Below are 21,773 nucleotides of genomic sequence, written 5' to 3'. Positions count from 1 at the left end.
ATTTTAATAATATTAATTTTTTTAAAATATTTTACAAATACAATTCATATATTAATTAATAATTTTATTAAAAAATTAGGACCAATCTCTGAGTTACATGAGGACCAACCTCTCGATGTAAAAGCCTCCATTTTCTAATATTTTTAACTTAATGGACTTCACATACTCTTGGATAAACATTGTAACCCTCTCTGCTCTCCAAAATCGTTAGCTATAATGCAGGAGCAACAACCACCTTCCTCACTTTCCCTTCAGAATCAATTTTACACAAACCAACCCACCCGCCAAGAGTTAGCACTAGGCACTGTCATTAATTTGACACAATTATGCCGTTGACCCCCACTGCCTTCACCACTAAAAGCCAGTCAAAGAAAATATCAAGAATTGCACTCGAATGCATCAAGGAAATAAATAAAGCACCATGCTCAACTTGCTGCAACCATGCCCAACCAACTTCTGTTTTTGTTGATTAAAATAGAGCACCTACTCTTATTACACTGAGCATTGCTAGCCTTCCATGTCACCTTCAGTCACCGTTTGTGAACCACTCCACGCCACCTCCAGTTGCACAGAATAACGTCCATGAAGAGAGAATGGAATACGAGAGAAAGAGAGAGGAGTTGTTGGACGGAAAATAATATTCAATGTTTTGATCCTCCTACTATAGCTCGCTAACAATGGCCAGGGAGACTAATTTACTGTAGTAAAAAGTCAAGATAGCATGAATTTAGCTGGTTCAATATAGGAGCTTTTTGACCAATATAACCAAATTTTAAACTTGCATTGGGCAATGCTCTAATAATGGCTGGCGAATTATTGGGCTTTGTGAGAAGAAAACTTGGCCCAGAAAGCCTGAAGGGCCCTGCGGGAAAATGTTGGATTTTTGTTCAGAGTGGACCCACGAAATTAATTCAAATTCGCAACTTTTCAGGAGCGGGCATGCGCAGACGTGATCCGAGGATAACAACGAAAAATGAACTAAATAAATAAGAAAGCGGAACTAGCCGTTAACAGTTACGTTCTTTGGATCTTCTCTTCCTCTCTCTCTCTCTCTCTCTAATTCAACCTCACGGCCATATGCTGGACAAAGAATCTCTTCTGACCTCTCTCTCCTTCTCTCGTGGATCGCTGGTTGAGTATTTTACAGAGTCCTCTCACAAAACCCTGAAAAAAATATTCGTACCGCTTTCGACTTAAAATCGGGGGTTTCTTTCCTCAGGCGGGGGCACTAGATTGTCTGGCATTGTTAGAGCACTTTCGAGGAATCAAAGATTTCTCTGTGAGTTATCATTTCTCTATTTTCTTCACTTCAGAAATATTTTTTTTTCCTTGCACTTCAGATGCTTTTTGTTGGATTGCCATTTTTATTTTTTATTTTCCTGGTAAAGAAATAAATCAAGAAGAGCGGTCCTTCGGAGTTTGAGTACTTATAGAAACTTCTGCTTTCTTTACCGTATTCTTTCATCTATTTAAACCACTTTCAGGTGAAGTTCGTTGACTGCGCAAGAAAATACTTGCGCATTGAGTGATAGGTCCTCCTTCAGGCTTTAAATTGTTGCTGATTATGCCATGCGTGAGACTCGCTGAGTTTAGGATTCTTTTTGGGGGGTCGGGGGCGGGGGAATCACTTTCATATCTGGGGAAAGAATTGAGGAAATCTTACTAGTTTGTCCGAGAAACCTTAGTTTCTCTCCTGGGAGTCGATTTGTGTCCCATATGATTCTTGTTAATACTGCATTAAAAAATCAGCTGGAATTACAACCATGCGCCATGTTTATTCACAACATTGGATATTATATGGTGATAATTTAGTGCTTATATCCATAATGGACTTTATACTATCAATGCCAATAGCTCAAATGGCACCTCTTTTCCCTTTAAGAACAAGGTGGAGGGTGACATCGTAAATTCAAGACCCACTAGGTGAACATAGAACTTACCAATGAAAAAACAACGTACTGATACGATTGATATTGCTATTTGCATTGACTATATAGAGATACTGATATGATCAGTCTGAATACTTTTGCTCTGTTTTAGAGTGTTTCATCCTCTCCGCATAAGTTGATCAGTTTTGTACAGTGGAGACCAGTTATGGACAAGATGGTTGGGACACCAGCCACGCCATTGTCTAAGATACAAAGGACCCTGTCATGCACCCCCGGTGGTCCAAAAGTTCGCGAGGAGAAAATTTTAGTCACTGTTCGGATGAGGCCGCTGAGCCGGAAGGAGCAAGCAATGTATGATCTGATTGCTTGGGATTGCATCGATGATCATACTATTGTATTCAAGAACCCAAATCATGAGCGTACTGCAACCACGTACTCCTTTGGTATATGTTATACGGAAACTGCCTATTCCTCTTGTGATTCTCTAAATTAAATGTTGAACTTTGTTAATTGGAAAATATTTTTAAAAACCTTTTAAACTTTAAACGCTCATTTTTTGTAATTGAGTCACATAAGTACATGATAGAGTGTCCCTTTAGACAGTAAAATTGGTCCCTTTATCTTTTTGAGAGAAATGGAAGCTTTATTTACTGTAATTTACATGACAGATAAAGTTTTTAGTCTTACATGCTCAACTCAGAAGGTCTATGAAGAAGGCGCTAAAGATGTTGCTTTATCAGCACTTACTGGAATGAATGGTAACTATATACCGCAAATCCAGCCAGCAACTTGCAGTTTTAGTTATGTTTCCCTCGTGATAACTGGTGCTTTTGGCCTATTCTAAGTACAAAACTTCTTTTTCCCTTGCAGCGACAATTTTTGCATATGGGCAGACCAGCAGTGGTAAGACATATACGATGAGAGGAATTACTGAAAATGCCGTCAGGGACATCTTTGAACACATCAGGAATGTAAGTTTGGTTCATAGCAAAAGCAGTTGTAGTTCTTCTGGGATTCCTTTAGTCTTGTGAGGGGAAAACTTTAGATCATTTAATTATTATTTATTATTTATTTTTATTTTTAAGTTGCATTTATATTTTCTCCACACGTGTGAGTTATTTCACAGCATCCAGAGAGGGATTTTGTTTTGAGTGCTTCTGCTTTGGAGATCTATAATGAGGCTGTTATAGACCTTCTGAATCGCGAATCTGGTTCCCTTCGGCTTCTGGATGATCCTGAGGTACTTGCAAGAATATTTTTCTATGAATAAAGTTATATGAATTTACAACGTTTTTACTGAAACCCTATTCTTGTTTCTGTTGTTGTGAAACACGCAGAAAGGGACTGTCGTGGAAAAACTTGTTGAGGAAGTTGTTAAGGATGGCCAACATTTACGCCATTTAATTGGCATTTGTGAAGGTGATCATAACTCTAGGTTAATTATTCACTATAAGGTTTCCTACTTTAGTTCCTTCACGTCCAAGATGCATATCTTTATCAGGTTTCATACTTCAATTCACATCAACGTCCACAGTGCATATCTTTTTTGTATTATGACTGATCAGTCTATTGGCAGAGCTGTACATTTTTCTATGTTTAGTGTTTTTATTAAATGAGATTTTCATATCATCCAGCATTGGATCTTGCTCTGATAGTTACTGGAATTAACTCATCTCCAATGTTCAATACCATATTGCTTTTCTTTTCCTTGTATTCAACTCATGAATCTGAAAGTAAAGATAGATAAATACTACTGCAAGCCTTTAGCTACTAGCCTGATCTCCCATTTACTAAGATAATTTTTGTATTGTCTTTAATGTCTTGTACAATCTTATACCAATTCCATTTGTGGGTGCAGCTCAAAGGCAGGTGGGAGAAACTGCTCTAAATGATAAAAGCTCAAGATCACATCAAATATTCAGGCTGGTATGTCTATCTATTGTATTCATTGTATGGTTTTTTCCATCCTACTGTAAATGATGCATGAGAAGGGAATATTTTACTTTTTTTTTCCTTTCAGACAATAAAGAGTAGCCTTCGGGAAAGTTCAGGCCGTGTAAAGTCTTTCATAGCAAGTTTGGTATGGTTGTTTGCTATCCAATAATTTGGCTTCTTAACGGTAAAGAGTTACTCAGTTATGTTGATCGGAGTTATGGAACATTGCAGAATCTTGTGGACCTTGCTGGAAGTGAACGTGCCTCACAAACAAATGCAGATGGCACAAGATTGAAGGAAGGCAGTCACATCAACCGTAGCTTGCTGACACTCACAACAGTGATCAGGAAGCTAAGGTAAGCAAATGCAAACATGGAAGCATCCCATTCTGATACAGTTGGAACCTCGGTTTCATAAGTTTGTCTTATTTATGTTGTGATGTTCCCAAAAAAAGAAAAAAGAAAAAAAAGAAAAAGAAGTTTTAATTCAATTGTTGTTAATGCTAGTTGAATCAAGTTGCTTGCTATTGTGTGCAAAACTATTACCATGATGCTTATAAAACTCTGTTATGTTACTAGTATAAAGTGTACCCTTCAAGAAGATAACCTGGATGTGATGTCCCTACTGACTGTCCTCACCAGCTGCCATTCTCTAGAATGGCTATGTAACTTCTACTTCTATATATATACAAATGAATATACTAGGGGCCGTTAACAATTCAGCTCCTTCTTGCACACTTTTTCTTCTGTATGATATTGATGCGGAAACATTTGGTAACCAAACTGGAGAGATAAACTTATGAGTCTTTAACAAATCAAATCAGTGGAATAACTCAGTAGAAGTTTCTGATGAATGAATATTACAGGATTTGGAAGCTGAGAGTTGTAAAAATTTGCCTATCAATAAATATCCATGTTGACCAATGGAAAGGCCTTGGAGCTTAAATGTATCTTGATATATGAGATTCAACTGCATGTAATTATATGCCGTATTCGTTTTTCTGGTTGCAGTGGTGGCAAAAGGAGTGGCCATGTACCATACCGGGATTCAAAACTCACACGAATATTGCAGTCTTCACTTGGGGGAAATGCTCGGACAGCAATTATTTGTACCATGAGTCCAGCTTTAAGTCATGTGGAGCAAACGAGGAATACACTCTCATTTGCAACTAGTGCAAAGGAAGTTACCAATAATGCCCAAGTAAACATGGTATGATAATTAACAAATCATACTTCAGTACTTTATATTGGCCACAAGCACTCGATGTTGAGTGACATCTGTTATAGCAATTACTCTGTTATCTGTCCTGAATGTCTAGTGACATTATTATAATGGAGTGTTTTTTATAACAGCTAACTGAAGTTCATATATTGAATCTGCTATAAAGATGTGTTTCTCAATAACTTGCTTCATTATAGGTTGAGTGAGGCTGACAAGGCTATTGGAAACTTAGGATAAGTCATGATCATATAACTTGCTAGAAGCTCGGTTCTGATCCAAGATTTTTATTTTAGGATGAAGTATTCAAAATAATTATTTGGGAACCCAGTGCTACGTTTTTTTTTTTTTTCACAAATTGGAATTAACATACGCATTATTGGATGTATGTATGTGTTCATATATCTAGCTAGTTACTGTTTTGTATGTGTCCTGCAATCGCTACTGAGAACTTGTTATACTTTGGCAATATTGAGTCCATCACATGAACTAACAAGCTGTTTTGAGGTAATTATTTCTGAAAGGAAAGAAAAATTTCAAGTATTTGTTTATCTTTTTCGTGGAATCACTTTACCTTGTGATTTACAAGTAATTATATAGTAAATAGGTCATGTTAGTTGCGTACCATGCGGGCCTTGGGTGCCCTTATTCAAGATCTTGCTTATAAGGAAAACATGACAATGTATGGTTGTATTTGTTTATATATTGATTCTAAAGTATATATACGTGCATAATTTATCTTTCTAAATGAAATTATTTGTGTAGATCTTTTGATCTTGTCATGCGACTAGAATAATATAGTGCTTGGGATCTTGGTTATTATGGTGATTGTGTTATCCTGCATACTTACAAAGTACCTACAACAATCAAAACAGCCTAATTATCCCTCTGGATTTCTGTTTAGGTTGTTTCAGACAAGACACTGGTGAAGCATTTGCAGAAGGAAGTGGCCAGACTTGAAGCAGAGTTACGGAGTCCTGAGCCTTCTTCATCTTCATGTTTGAGGTCTTTACTAGTGGAGAAGGACTTAAAAATACAACAGGTATACCTTTTCTTTTTGAGTAATTGATAATTTGTAAGTTCCACAATGTGAGTTTTTTAAGTTTCTAGTAAATCTATAGAAGTCTTGGACGTCCTGTTTTCTGCATATATGTTCTAAATGACGTAGCTTAATCGTGGTGCCTTTGTAGCCACATAGATTTTGCTAGTAAATGGCTTCATAAAAGTGTGATTCAACCTAACTTAAGTCAATGAAGCCATATTACCCCAACAAGGGATGTGGCTACAAAGGCACCGCGATGATATACTGGGCACTAGTCGAATAATCTTGTTTAGATGCATTTGAGTTGGTCTTTGACCTAAAGGGCTCCAGTTTTTGAGCCCTTTATAAGGAAATGTATATTGTACTAGTCTTTTATCAACCAAAAGGACAATGCAAAAAAGGGGAGGAGTTGAAAAAGTGAAAACAAAGTGACTATCATCAATCAATGTAAATCTAACTGTAATGAAAATTACATTTCCTAGATGGAGAGGGAGATGGAAGAGCTTAAGCGCCAGAGAGACATTGCTCATTCCCAACTTGAGCTGGAAAGAAAATCAAATAAAGCTCAAAAGGTACGAAAGTGGTCACTGTTATACACCTTTAATTATATTTTTATCTTTATCTCAAATAAACATTTCATCTTTCATTATATTTGAACCATTACTTATCAAAAAGAAAAACCACACAGGGGTTAAGGCAATGCGGGCCTTCTTGTCAAGTCGTTAGGTGTCTTGCTTTCCCTGGTGAGAATGACTCAGTTTCTGATAAATCTAGCCCAGTAACTGGGCCAAGAAATGCAATTGGAAGGCAGGCAATGTTGAGGCAATCAGTTACTTCAACAGATCAATCCATGCTCGTGCATGAAATAAGAAAGCTTGAGCAGCGGCAGAGGCAGCTTGGTGAGGAAGCAAACCGGGCCCTTGAAGTACTGCATAAGGAGGTTGCTTCACATAGAATAGGGAGTGGAGAAGCCGCTGAAACCATTGCAAAACTGCTGTCGGAAATAAAGGACATGCAAGTGGTTAGCTCCATTCCTGAAGAAATTGTGATCGGAGATAAGGCCAACCTGATGGAAGAAATAAATCGATTGAAGTGCCAAGGAAGCACCATTGAATCTTTGGAAAAGAAGCTTGAGAATGTTCAGGAATCTATAGACAGGCTGGTTTCATCTTTTGCTAGTAGCAAGGAGACTCCTAAGTGCAAGACCCAATCCAAAATGAAGAAATTTCTTCCTTTCGCTGTGAGCAACAATGCAAACATGCAAAACATAATTCGATCGCCATGTTCACCTCTGTCCTCTTCTAATAAGATGATGGAATCTGAGACAGAGAACAAAGCCCCTGAGAATAATGATGTTGTGCCTAGTAGTGATACATTCCCCATGCCTTGTAAAGTAACTCCAGTAAAGAGTGATGGACACGGTAATTGTGTCCCATCAATGGAGGGAACTCCTGCTACACAGCAATCAAATTCTGTTAATGTGAAGAAAATGCAGAGGATGTTCAAGAATGCTGCTGAGGAGAACATTCGGAGCATTCAAACTTACGTTACTGAGTTAAAAGAACGGGTGGCAAAGCTACAATATCAAAAGCAGCTTCTAGTTTGCCAGGTAAAAAACCATTTATATGTCTCAATTTACCTTAGAATTAAAAATTTTACTCTGCAAGCAAGATGTAATTTATATTTCAAAGACGTAAGAGTCATTAAGCTATACTAGTTACCATTACATCAATTAGCCTCTTATATCTACTGGGCAAATGTTTCTTTTCCAGTCTTTAATCTTAAAATTGCTTGGCTAGATCATCGGATTTTGCAATGGAATATATCACAATCTTGGTAAATTTCAAAATGCAATCACATGAGAACACGATATTTATGTGGCTCTCCCAATGTGAGGTATGTCCACTGGCAAAAACAATCAGGAAGAGTTTCACCAACCAAAGATGGAGCACAAAAAATATTTATTAATAAAACCAGCAAAGTCTGAAACCCATACACCTAGATTTCACAATTCCATTAAAAGAAAAAAGAAAGAAGAAAAAAAAAAACTATTTATTATAATTTTCCTGATGTTTGGTTTCACAAAGGAAAGTGTTCTCAAAACCCCATCCAATCTTATGTTTGTCATGAAAATATTAGTCTAAGCATACATCGGTGAATAGTTCACTAGATAAAACAATAAAACTTGAGTCAGGAGAGCTTTGACAAAACCAGCCAACAAAAAGTGTTAGTATGGTTAGTGTTTAAGATCTTGCGTGTGGATGATTAGTATGTACTTTTGGGTTTTTGTGTCCAATGAAAGGTTGAAGGCATTCAGTCCTCAACTCTCCTTCGCGGGTGGGTATCCCATACCTACAGGGAGAGTAGACCTTGTACAGTTTCTAAAAGTGAAGAATTATTTTCATTTTTGGATATTGGATGACCAGTATAATAAATACTTTGACTCGCTCTCTATTCTAGAATATGAAATCTTTTTATAGGGTGTGATTTTTTTATTATGTTCAACCAACACATAGTAAGAGTACCTTAACTTTTGCTTTCATTCTGTATTTTATGTAGGTATTGGAGCTGGAGAATGCGGCTGGAGCTGATGAACCGAATATAATTGATCAGACTCCGCCAAAGCCATGGCATTTAAAGTTTGAGGATGAGAGGAAGCAAATTGTCATGTTATGGCATTTGTGTCATGTTTCAATTCTGCACCGCACTCAATTTTATTTGTTATTTAGGGGAGACCCTGCTGATGAGATATATATAGAGGTTGAACTTAGAAGATTGACATGGTTGGAGCTGCACTTTGCAGAGCTTGGAAATGCAAGTCCTGCACTTCTAGGCGATGAACCTGCAGGCTTAGTTTCATCAAGGTACTTCAAGCATTAGTACCAATGCCTCCTAATTGTATAATATATCTTTGTACAACCGATACAAGTAGTTGACGACTTGTTCATTATACAATTAATTCCTCACAACTCCTTACCATTTGTTTCATGGTGTTGAATGCAGTATCAAGGCTCTTAAGCAAGAAAGGGAATATCTAGCAAAGAGGGTGAATTCCAAATTAACAGTAGAGGAAAGAGAAATGCTTTATACAAAATGGGAAATTCCTCCTGGTGGAAAACAAAGGAGATTGCAATTGGTGAACAAGTTGTGGACAGACCCTCATAACATGCAGCATGTAAAAGAGAGTGCTGAAATTGTTGCAAAGTTGGTTGGTTTCTGCGAATCTGGTGAGCATGTTAGTAAGGAGATGTTTGAGCTAAACTTCGTATACCCTTCTGACAAGAAGACATGGATGGGCTGGAATTTGATTTCAAATCTCTTAAATCTGTAACAAAACACTCTTTTAGTCCAACTACACCTAATATTTCTAATATTAGTCTAGAAGCATTTTGGTCGAGTAAACTTGCGTGGTATCACACCCAGCGTAGGAGTTCTTCTGCTGCTTCCTAACCAGTTTTCGAGAAAAATGATATTATCATCCTTGCAAGTCTATTTTTTATGCGACATCAAATGATTCATAGGTTAATGAAAAATAGCATTTATATATTTCCAATATTGATGAAAATTGTAATTGTTTCTGGTACCCATAATAGGATTATGATGGTGGCTAACGCAGAAGGTGTTGATAGGGGAGCTTAATCTAGTTTTAGACATTCTCTGTAAATAAGTCAACAGTGTACAAACACCATATTCAAATGGGAAAATGATCAACACAACTATTTTCCCATATAACTATGTTTTAATGTAAGAATATTTTTATTAAGAGGATCTTTTCTTCATCGTAATCTTTCTTATGCCCAGTTACACTTGATTATGTGGCAGTTTTTAAGTGAGTGTCATTAAAGTTGTTGATAAGAAAACTACTTGAAATATAACAGATTATATCACACGTGCTTAAGGATAATAAGCTTTAGGATGAAAAGTGGTATTGCAGCATTGCTCTTAACAATGTTTATAATTTAAAGCTTTTCTCTTGCCTGTCCATATTGTTCAACTCAAGTTTTGCTCGCCGGAAATAACCACTTCTAGCTATCTTTTTGGCGCAAATTATTTTTTTGGAGAGAAAAAACACCGCAAAAACTCCTAAATTTTCCAATAAATTACAGTTGTTGGCATGGTTTTTGCAACAAAATGTGAGAACTTTTGTGGCAAAAAATAATCTCCACAAAATTCTTAATCGAGACCAATTTGAAATATCACTAGAAGTGCCTTTTTATGGCATTTTAAAACTTTTTGCAGCAACATTTCGTTGCTGGAAGGAGGCTATCTTCTTATAGTGATATAAGGTGTCAACGATGAATTTGGGGATATCATTATTTATCTTCCTTCCCACCTTCATTCATTTCCCAACTTGGAAAAAACATGTTCAATTAGTGTGCTTAGAATACCAAGGAACTCCACCAGCAAACTAGCTTCTATTAAGAAACAAAAGGGAATATAAGATGTCATCATTTTTACACTACTGCTCACTACACCACTCAGGTTGCTACAAGACTTATGCGGTTTGGATAGTAAGATAAGATGAGATTATCTTAGATGAAAGTTGAATAAAATATTATTAAAATATTATTTTTTAATATTATTATTATTTTAAAATTTGAAAAAGTTGAATCATTTATTATATTTTGTGTGATGATTTGGAAAAGTTATCATGATGAGATAAGATGAGATGAAACGCTTTTACTATTCAAACAGGGATGACTCTTGATCCTTCACTTCTTCTTCTTACTTCTCCAACTCCTCCTCCTTTATTCTCAACAAGCTCAAACCCCTTTGCTCCCTCACTCCCACTAAAAGAAAATAGCCTTATTCAGGTGATGAAAAGTTGTAACAAGAAGTCCTAAAATTGCCCAAAAAGTGCATTTCCGGTGAAAAATAAGTCCCCAAGTAGCCACAGTTTTTTCCTCTCATAAAGTCATTTCCGAAAATTTTTCAAAGTGGTCACAAATAGGACATTTTGCAGTGATTATTTTTTCTCGCCAACAATGGTAAATTATCGCTAGAAAAAATTAGGACTTTTTGCGATGATTTTCTCTCACTAGAAAAAAAATTGTAACAAAGAAATTAGTTGGAAGTGATAATTTTCAGTGAATTTTTATCGCTAAAAATAGTCTTTTAAAACAAAAAATTATTTTTGATGAGCAAAACTTAAGTTGAACAATATGGACAAAAAAGCTAAAAAAATTTAAATAATAAACATTGTTAAAACTAGGTTTTGAAATAAAAATAAATTGAAAAAACATTTCCAGTTTTTAATCTTGTTAAGATAAGGTTTAAAACCTTCTCTTAATAGTGTTTATCTTCTAATAATTCAATGTCAAACTAATGTGGTTAGTTTTTGAACTTGTTTGATCTCATGCATTATTAGATCTTTCAAACAATTGTGTTGCATAAGCTAAAGAGTAACTAGTGGAAATACTTAACTTGATTGAACTTAGGGACTAGTTTGTGTCAGATAGAATTGCTAGTGTCATCCGGTTCACCACCTTAGATTTGGACAAGAAGGAAGACTTCTTTTCCATGATTTCCTTCACCATGGTGGCCAAGCCCCATGTAAAGGACGTGTCCCACCACCAATTGTGACTGTTCACCTGCAACTAGTAATGTTGGTGGCACGACATACCTGAGACACCTTTGATGCCTAAGTCAACAATAAATGAAGAATGGTAGTTAAAGAATGCTCAATCAGATGATCAGAGGGTTACCTGTTGCCTCTATATATAGATGTTGAGAATATTGGATGAGTACTATTAATCGATCAACCTCATATTAGCCATAATAAGGTCTATAATTGATATCACGGAATTATTTGGTCACCCTTCTATTCATATCCACAACTCAAGGGTTTGTCTTCCCTAATAAATAGGATTGCTAGAGTCCATGCACGATCCACAACTCCTTTTAGTAGTTATCATTTACAGAAGATGGGCCTTGGGCCCCTAACTCGGGCTAAATCAACATTGACTCATCCAGTTACCCCGCTAATTCCTCTCACATGTAAGCGTGGGGAATTTCATGATAAAAGATTTCTTTCTTTCTCTTTTTGTATATAAACCTCATCTTGCTCAACGAAGGGATTTGAGACCTATGGGCTACCCCACTAACTCATTAATTACCTCACTCATCGCTTTCACTCCCCAAGGGGCAGGAATTTTAAAACTCGAAGAACGTGCATACATTACTTAGTAACTGTCATCATGTTCTCTCCCTATCACGTCATTTAGTCAGACAATGATGATCTGTAGTTCTTTCCTTTCCTTATTTCCTTGTCTCTTTTCATTCTTTAGTCTCCCTCCAATCTTTCCCTTTCTTTTTCACGTTCTTGAGTTCCCACAACTTCGACCTTCCCACTTCGTGATTCTCAACTTGCACTTTCCTTCTTTTCCCTTTCTCCTTTGTTCATTCGTCGTGACAATGGCCATGTGAAATGTATCCCAGACTCATTTTGTCCCGGAGTCTTCCACTGCGAATGACATTCCATGCTTCGAAGGCTTCAGGTGGCATTCCACCCTCACCCGCAAGGATTTGGTGAATTTGCGCAATTCCTATGGGATCCCAGACTCGATACTCCTTGAACTTCCTCATTATGGCTGTGTTGATGATGAAGGGTTCGCTGAAAAGGTTGCCCTACCTATCTGCACCCTCACGCATGGTCTACGATTTCCTTTTTGTCGCCCAATACACGACATTCTTGGTCTTTTGAAGTTGGCCCCTATGCAACTTCACTCTCACGTATGGCGAGTTCTTCTCTGTTCTTGTATTGTGTTCCGTTTGGTCTTGGAGCTTACTCGAGAAGAATACCCAGACTTAACCGCTCGAGAATTCTTGGCTTTTTATTCTTTGAGGAGCTCTCCAGGTAACATTTATAGTTTTCAGATCAAAGACCAGTGGTTGGTTCGTTTTGAGAGTTTCCATTTGAATGCCAAACAATGGATGGTGACGTTTTTCTTTGTTTCTAGTGTAGGTTGGAAATTTCCTCGTTCAGAGGCTGCGCTTCGAGAATCCCCTATTAGAGCCACTTGGAGTAAGGTCCTAGATGACAAAGGTCTGGGGCAACTTTAGGCCCTCTGTCTGAACGAGAGCAATTCCGTGTTGACATGGTCACTGCTTGGGTGGCTGAGCATGAGGACGAGATTTGGACCGAGTCCTTCTGACACCTGCCAATATTGATCGTTTCTTGGCTTGTTTGACTATTCGAATGTTAGGGGTTGCCCTTTTCTAACAAAGGTCGTCACCTCGTCTCCCCGAAAGAAACCTTCCTATGAGTATACTCCAAAGGCCTCGTGAAAGTGCCCTCGCCCCGCTGCTGTGGATACGCCTTATCCCAGAGCAAAAAGTGTGGACATAGGTGTTGGCACCTCCCCTTTAGCCAAACAGCCTCACGGTACCAGGTGATATGACCCTCCCATTTTCAAAGAATTTCAAGAAGAGTGTGGGGACAAAAGTTCAACTCCCCACTCTTTGCTTACCACTGTCTCAAGGGGAGAGACTCCTTCGCTTGACCTGGAGGTTGGCAAAGACCGGGTTTCTATCCCCTCTCCCTTTCCCTTATCTTTTGGGGATGATATTGAATCCTCTCCCTTAGATGGTGTCCCTATGAGGACCCTCGTGAGCGAGGTCTTTGAATTGAGGGGTGTTTGCCCGATGGAAGACTTGGATGAGACCCCTGGGAGTAGGATGGGCTTGATGGCAGCATTTCCTAAAGCTTTCCTCCTTGGTCCTCGCCATGGCCCTGAGACCCAGGATGATGGAGAGGTGTTGGGAGGAGCTTCCCCTTCCTTTGGTTATGCTAGAGATGAAGCCGTCAGCAGCATGGCTCGTCAGCTAAGGAATTTCCTATCTGGGGTATCGTAATTGATATTACCCTTGCTACTCTCCCACCTTTGTGTTTTTTTAAGCTCCCTTTGATTTTGCCCCTGCAGGGCGTTGACGATTTGGTAGCCTGGATTATGGTGGACCGTGCTGACCTGGAGGATGAAGTTCACTCTAGGCGTGCCTTTCTTTCTACACCAAGAGGGAATTTCAGAAATGTAAGGTTGAGAGGGGGGAGTTGTAGATTCTACTTGAACAAGCAGATAACTATGCGAACTCTTTGGTAGGCGATTAGATATCATTCGCGATGAAGTTCATCGTGCCAGGGAGATGAACACCAAGACAACTTCACATTGGGATTGCTGGAGTCAGAGCGTGAGTCTGCCTTAGCTCAACTTGTTTGGGGGGAGGGGGATTAGAGTTAGAGCGGGACCGTGTGCACACTCAACTCTCCACCCTCAAGGAGGAGCTAAATTCTAAATTCAAGTTAGTCTCTAGCTTGAGTTCTTTGGTATTCTAAGTAGTCTAATTGAACATGTATTTTGCAAGTTGGAAAATGAATGAAGGTGGGAAGGAAGATCAATAATGCAATTTCTAAATTCATTGGTGACAGCTTGTACTAAATTCTCGTCATTACCGTTCAAACAATTCATCATAATTTAACTAAGCCCTAAGATCACATCTTAAACCAAAATCACATCCATAAGCTCGACATGTAAAATTGAAAATTCCATATCTCCAATCTGAAATAAACCATGCGAACTCATGTAATCCATGGGCCTGTACCTAAACTCTGAAAGTGGGAACCTTTATTGTCATCTCACATTCCGAAATGAAAGCGGTCACTCTAATTCCGTTTATCTCCTTAACAGTAGAGCCACTCCTAGTTTCTCGTCGGTTGAGCCACTCCCATTCCTCTCGCTTTTAGCGGACAGACCGATCAATGAGTACGTGTGACACCAACTTTTGAATCTGTATGCCTCTCCCTTTCACCCTCCCATAATTAGTAGTGGCCCTTTTCAAGCAAAAAACACGGGTTTGGATGACCTTTATTTCCAACTGGCGAAGGGCAGGTTGGGAGCTGGGAAGAATATGTGTGACGCTCCCAAATTCCATGTACGGACACGTGGAAATCGAGACGTCAGGATGATGACAACACGGGTCACTACCCTATCGCCAAGTGCCAAGTGTGTGTACATGCAACAAATGTGCAAGAGAAAACACGCAGTGGATAAACAGAGTTATATAACTAAGTACCAAAATTTTTCTTTGTTTAATACAAACCCGTTCAAAACATACATAATAAAATATTACAAGCCACAAATATTGTTTCAACACCAAACTACAAGGCATGACCCTTCAAATCAAAACTCCGGCGGAGCCGCCTCCTCGGGCTCAGCCTTCTCCTCCTCCTCGATCTCTGCATCAAAATCTACGGTACCAAAATGGTGCCGCAGGTAAGTAAGATCCAAACTCCACTAGATAAAAACATATGAAACTCAAACAATATGCATGAAGGAATGCAAATGCACATAACCCATAAAACCACATTTTTCCATGCACACCAAAGTCCCATTTTGGCCCAAAACGTAACCTTTAAAACCAGTCCTTGCCATTATCCCAGATAATGACCCAAATCAAGAAACCACTATTTTTCCAGAAAATGGATCACAAAGCCTTAATCATAATCTCGCCATTTTTCCAGAAAATGGCCCGTAACCAATAACCAAAACCCGTTCCAATTATTGCATGCACCATGATCTCCCCTAGGGATCATCCGCACACTCTAGCTCCTATGCCACACCGCAGGTAATGACTGCGCATGTGACACCTAAACGAGCGATGCCCAGTACTCGCGCCCGGCGCGTACCTGGACCAGGCCATCCTCTAATCCCCGCCACTCTAGGGACCACGGAGTCGACACGACAACGTTACCGTATCGTGCGATCTGGTCATCACCCAGCGACAACCCAGGGGATGTCACTCAGTATTATCCACTCTCGAGTGACTAGAGGAGCTCCACCGAGATAATACCTCATCCCGGCTTGGGGTCGTGATACACACGCATCCGAAAATCCATTTACGCAAATAAAACAGGATTTTCTCAATTTAAATAAAATGCACATGAATGCATCATGCAATGCACACCTCAAGATGCAAAACATCCAACCAATCACAAAATCAACAAAACCAAGCAACTCCGTCCTCAATCCATCCGACCCCCGAACTCCTCGGACTCAGTCCGGAATCAACCAACCTGTCCAATAATTTATTGTAAGAGCAAAAATATATTTAAATCTAAAATAGAGTTTTGAAAAAAAAAACTTACAGCGCTATAAGATATTTTTCGAAGGATCATGATGTTGCAAACGGCGGAGAAAAAGCAACGTAACAGTGTATTTTATACTGTGGTCGTGGGTTGTAAAATACCCACTTTCGAACGGGAACAAACCAAGACTTGAAATTGGTAGAGAATGGCCTAGAGGAGTTTATGAAGCTATTGGAAGTGAGAGTTGGCCGTGGGTGGCGGCGCACGATAGAGATGGCCAACTTTGAGGAAAAGAGGCCGAGGGAGAGTGAGGGAGAGTGAGAGCTATACACAACTCCGTTGGTCATGAAATTTCTTGAAAAAAGTCATGGCGATGAGAGGAACAAGATGGTGGTGGTGAAACACCATGGGTGGCCGTGTACGGCGACGTACAATGGTGCAATCGAAACTCTAGCTATGGAGACCCATCAGAAAAAAACAGAGAGTTAGGGGAAAAGAAAGACATGGGAAGGAAGCCCTTGATGTGGTGAATCCATTGGTGGTGCCTGGTGGCTGATAGTCAGGGATACACGGTGCAAAACTGCAAGTGCACAGTATCGTAGTTTTATAGTAAAGTAATAAGTAGAGTATCGTCCTCAGGGATTGGTACCTTACTCTTGCCAAATACCAAAATTATACTAATCTCAATTTTATCTAGAGGAATCGCTAAGGTTTTTGTAGTTGCAAATAAACTTAGATCAACTCAAAGAGAAATAAGCAAAGAAAATAAAACTGACTTTCAAAGATCAAATTCAATAGGGAAGAAAACTTCTAGGAAATCGATTTCACCATAATTCTTCACTATGCTTTTCTCATCCAGCTAATTTAACTTAAACCTCTTTTGTCTATTAGCAAATCTCTAATTCATCCAAAAGCCTCTTTCGATAGTCAATTGGAAGTGATTCTAGTTTATCAATTCACACAAGAGTATGTAAATTAAATAATCAAGAACGCAATAAGACCAATGATTTAATTCCTACACAGGTTCATACAAGTCTTTCGATCTCTATACTTACCTATGCTGAAATATCCAAGATCTACCCTATGATTCCCTCTTTCGATAGCAAACCACAAGATTAATAATCATCTAATCAATGGCCAGTTAATTAGAAGCATTAAACTCAGAATAAATCAGATAAACAAAGAGAGAATTGCATTAAATTAGCATGGACAAACAAGCATAGTTCGGAAATAGGTTACATCGTTTTCCTAGAATAAAGAAAATTTAGCTCATGCTAGAAATGGAATTCAACATAAACGAATTCACCATAATTGTTCTGAGAAGATGGAAAGAAGAAAATAAACACTGAAAAATCCTCCTTGCAGCCTCAACTCGTCGTCAAAAGCTCAAGGGAACGATTCAACGCTTTTCTCCCGTCCGTGCTCGTGTATGAATCCAACGTACGTGCAATAAATTGGAATTCCGTCTCCAAAACAAATGAATTTAATCCTTCTAGCTGTGTTTTTCTGTCCCAAGAAGTGTTCTCCAGTCAAAAACTCGCGGCTCTAGAGTGAAAAATGGCTTTTATATGGTCCCACGGCGGAAAACCTAAAATCTGTCAAAATATGATGTTCGCTCGAGTGGGGTGTCGAGCGCGCGCGCGCGTCGAGCGTTCGACTCTGCCTGATTTCGCTCGAGCGTCCTATCGAGCGCACATCGAGCGTTCGACTCTGCCTGATTTCGCTCGAGCGGCCAATGTCTCTGCTCGAGCGATCTTCATTTTTCAGCAACTCGCTCGAGCTCCCTGTCGAGCGGCAGTCGAGCGTTTGAATCTGTCTGAATTCGCTCGAGCGGCCAAAAGCCTCCGCTCGAGCGAACTTGTAAAATCTGCAATATGAAATTTTGCAAGTCATCAAATACCCCCAAACTTACAACTTTGTTTGTCCTAAAACAAAAAGAAAAACAAATGATAGTTTAGGCAATATCAACTCGACCCCAAAGAGAAGTATCATCACTCACCAAGCTTTTATGAATTTAGATTTCATCTCTAGTATCTTACTCTTTTAACATCAAAGATAGCAAGAAAATCAATCAAAAATTTTGCAATTTGTCAAGCAAGAGTTAGGCGTTTACTTCAACCTAAAGCTAAGACCTTAAGTGTGTGTGTGATATAGTCAATTTAACCTCAAACCACCTGCAAACTCAGATAAAAGTAGAACAACCAAAATCAGAAGAATTCTCTTAAAACTTAACCCCATAAGTCCAATTTTCAGAAATCCTCTCCACTAATGTAGTCAACACCAAAATCAAAGATCAAAAGGTCTTTATTAAGGTTGTAATGATAGGCCACAAGGTGAGGGTTAAGAAAGAACTGGATATGGGAAATTAAATCAAACTGGAAAAATACTTAGTGAAAAGAACCTTAAAAGAGAAACTCACATGATTCAAATCATAGCTCTTTCTTGGCAATTTGCTCATACTTGTGGCATTATTGTTGCTGTAATCACTGATGTAATACCAACACTTCCCTTAACAAAATTTGAGGTAATTCACTTTCCGCTTGGCGACTTCTTTTTTTTTTTTTTTCACTTCCTTTCTTCTTCTTCTTCTTTTTCTTTGATCAAATAGAGCAAACATAATACGTTTCATCATGAAACCAATTTTCTCTTTTAAATGTAACTCTCCACCAAAGTATTTTCTCAAACTCTCAACGGTAGATTCATTGTTTTTCAGGCTTAGAGCGGGCATGGTTTATGTAGTTTAAAGAATCAATAAAGGCTCATGAAGGCTCAAGGGGGTTGACTATGGAAACACACCATGTAATGATGGCATGACATTTAGGACGACTGGGAAAGCTTTTTGGTTATGCCAAAGAAATGCCTAGATCATTTCTCTAATATTTGGTCTCAACTAGGATTTCGCCTCAAGGACCCATCAACGGATTCTAGAGCAAAGCAAAATCGAGCCTCCCTCTTTCAATTAATTCAACTTCTTCTCTTCATAAGCAAAATGGAATAAGAGAAAAACGACTATGTGCTCAATTGTGTTTAAGGTCAAAGATTTAAACCAAAGTACCCACAAAACTTCACTTGACATAAAAGAAATTTTTGAAAATTTTTCTCAGAACCATCTTCAATCACAAATTTCAGAGTCATAGAAAATTCAATCTTACTCCAATGCATGCTTGGTAAGAGAATCAAACAACCCATCAACAACCCAAGACTTAGAAAACAAGAGGATCAAATGATTGTCAGAGTTTACACGCCCAAACTTAAACTAAACAATGTCCTCATTGTAATACAAAAGTAAAAAGGATTAAAGAAATAAAAGAACTTCCCTGGTTGCATCATGGTGAACCTTCCGAGGTTTAAAAATTTTCCAGCTCTTCATTCTTGCTAAATAAACCTGCATCAAAAACCAATTTATTAAAACTTAAATAAATAAAAATAATAAAATAAATGAAAGAAATAAAGATAGATCTATGGGTTGCCTCCCATAAGCGCTTGTTTTAAAGTCTACAGCCAGACTTTCTAATTTCCATCAATCGGGATCTCCAAAAGGAATAAGTGTACAGTTCCTCTCCACTTCATTGCTAAGTGATGTATCCTGCTGCAAGGCTTGTTCTAGGTGATTGGCTGGTGCATCTTCTTTAAAGGCCTTTTCTTCACATTGCTTAATGTCATCAACCCAAAAACAAGTGCTTGGCTCTTCTGGAATTCTCATGGCTTGGTAAATGTTGAACATAACTTCTTCCTTGTTCACTCTCAATGTTAACTCACCCTTTTGAACATCAATCAAAGCTCTTCCCGTAGCCAAGAATGGTCGGCCAAGGATTAGTGGGACTTCTTCATCTTCTTCCATGTCTAACACCACAAAATCAGCAGGGAAGATAAATTTATCCACTTTTACCAATACGTCTTCTATGATTCCACGTGGATACTTGATGGACCGATCCGCTAGTTGCAAAGAAATTGTTGTAGGCTTCATCTCTTCAAGTCCTAATTTCCTGCAAACAGAAAGTGGCATAAGATTAATGCTAGCACCAAGATCACATAAAACTTTATCAAAAAATGAATTTCCAATAGTGCAAGGCAAAGTGAAACTCCCCGGATCTTTCAATTTTTGAGGCAATTTCTTTTGAAGAATAGCACTGCATTCTTCAGAAAGCTTCACTGTTTCAAACTCTTCCAATCTTCTCTTCTTGGAAATGATGTCCTTCAGGAATTTGACATAATTTGGCATTTGTTCCAAGGCATCTGCAAAAGGAATATTAATGTGAATTTTCTTAAAAATATCCAAAAACTTAGAAAATTGCTTATCTAGTTTTTGCTTTTGAAAACGCTGAGGGTAAGGAAATGGAGGAGCAAGAATAGGAGGATTGTCAGGAAATGAAATTGTAGGAGGCAAGTCGGTCTCCTCTAGTGTATCATTGACAATCTCCTCTTCTTCCACTTGATCTTTGCTTTGGCCATTATTCGCAGCGGTAGGAGTGGCCTTGCTCTCCTTTAATGGTGCCCTCTCTATTTCTTTTCCACTCCTAAGTGTGATGGCCTTGCATTGTTCCTTTGGATTCACTTCAGTGTTGCTGGGAAAAGCTCCTCTTTGTTGGGCATTGATGGTAGTGGCTAGTTGCCCAATTTGCACTTCAATATTCTTTATAGCAGCTCCCATATTGCTACAATGAGTCTCAATGTTGTCCAACCGTGAATCAGTCTTTTTAAACCTTGCATTAGTCTCTTGAACAAAGGAAACCATGGCATCCTCAAGTAACATCTTCTTCTCGCTTGGTTGGCTATCAAATCCGGGAGGATGTTGAGGTTGCAACACATTCTTGGTATTTCCATATGAAAGATTCTCATGATTTCTAAGCCCTGGATGATAGTAATTTGGCATAGGATTACCACGATAATTGTAGTTCCGATTGTTGACATATTGAACTTGTTCTTGACTCGCCTCATTGCTTGGAACTATCATGCTTGTGGATGCTACATATTCTGTACTTTGTGGTATCCTTTGTGTTGTCAAGGCTGAAATCTGATGAGATAGAGTAGCTACTTGAGCGGAAAGAGCTGCTATCGGCTCCAAGTCATGAATTCCAGCAACCTTCTTAGCCAAAGTCCTCTCAGTTGGCCATTGATAGTTGTTTGAGGCCATTTCCTCCAAAAGTGCAGTAACACCTTCAGCTGTCTTCGACATCAAAGTTCCACCAGAAGTAGCATCAACTATAGTTCGAGTTTGCCCATTTAACCCATTGTAGAACATCTGAACTTGCAACCAATCTGGCAATCCATGTTGTGGGCAACGTCGAACCAAGTCCTTATACCTTTCCCATGCTTCATAGAGTGACTCAAAATCATTTTGCTTGAACTGGCCAATCTCACTCCTGAGTTGGGCTGTTTTTGCAGGAGGAAAGAATTTAGCAAGAAACCTCTCAGCCATGTCTTGCCAACTAACGATGCTTCCCGGTTGTAGAGATTGTAGCCAACCTCTAGCCTTGTCCCTCAAAGAGAAAGGAAACAATCTCAGTCTAATGGTGTCTTCAGTAACACCATTGATCTTCACAGTGTCACAAATCTCCAAAAACATAGCCAAATGAATATTGGGATTATCCAGTGGCGATCCGCTGAA

General features: G+C 38.7%; 1 protein-coding gene and 1 non-coding gene across 4 annotated transcripts; both read left to right on the top strand.

Moving 5' to 3' along the window:
• Positions 1-1,012: 1,012 nt before the first annotated feature.
• LOC122304227 (kinesin-like protein NACK2) lies at positions 1,013-9,486 on the top strand. 3 transcript variants are annotated; one of them, XM_043116354.1, is made up of 15 exons: positions 1,013-1,279; positions 2,083-2,332; positions 2,558-2,647; positions 2,760-2,860; positions 3,016-3,129; positions 3,227-3,308; positions 3,748-3,815; positions 3,910-3,969; positions 4,056-4,180; positions 4,835-5,033; positions 5,947-6,084; positions 6,567-6,656; positions 6,773-7,693; positions 8,644-8,948; positions 9,088-9,486. In XM_043116354.1, the coding sequence occupies exons 2-15, from the start codon at positions 2,095-2,097 to the stop codon at positions 9,413-9,415; spliced, it is 2,859 nt and encodes a 952-aa protein (XP_042972288.1). In that variant the 5' UTR covers positions 1,013-1,279; positions 2,083-2,094; the 3' UTR covers positions 9,416-9,486. The 3 variants fall into 3 exon arrangements, with proteins under 3 accessions (XP_042972288.1, XP_042972290.1, XP_042972289.1); XM_043116356.1 differs by having other exon boundaries at positions 2,073-2,332; XM_043116355.1 differs by having other exon boundaries at positions 2,041-2,332.
• Positions 9,487-21,429: 11,943 nt separating this feature from the next.
• Positions 21,430-21,536, top strand: LOC122305998. The gene has a single exon (XR_006241421.1). It is a non-coding gene; the product is annotated as a small nucleolar RNA R71 (small nucleolar RNA).
• Positions 21,537-21,773: the final 237 nt, after the last annotated feature.

Source organism: Carya illinoinensis, chromosome 3, assembly GCF_018687715.1.
Source record: "Carya illinoinensis cultivar Pawnee chromosome 3, C.illinoinensisPawnee_v1, whole genome shotgun sequence".
NCBI classification, from domain to species: domain Eukaryota; kingdom Viridiplantae; phylum Streptophyta; class Magnoliopsida; order Fagales; family Juglandaceae; genus Carya; species Carya illinoinensis.
This window is presented reverse-complemented; position numbering and strand designations above follow the sequence as displayed.

What these genes read in the sequence shown, in the direction of transcription:
- LOC122304227 (XM_043116354.1), top strand. Translation starts at nt 2,095, where the DNA reads ATGGACAAGATGGTTGGGACACCAGCCACGCCATTGTCTAAGATACAA. An exon ending in CACATCAAATATTCAGGCTG is followed by an intron (nt 3,816 to 3,909) that starts GTATGTCTATCT and finishes TTTTCCTTTCAG; the next exon opens with ACAATAAAGAGTAGCCTTCG. An exon ending in GCAGGCTTAGTTTCATCAAG is followed by an intron (nt 8,949 to 9,087) that starts GTACTTCAAGCA and finishes TGTTGAATGCAG; the next exon opens with TATCAAGGCTCTTAAGCAAG.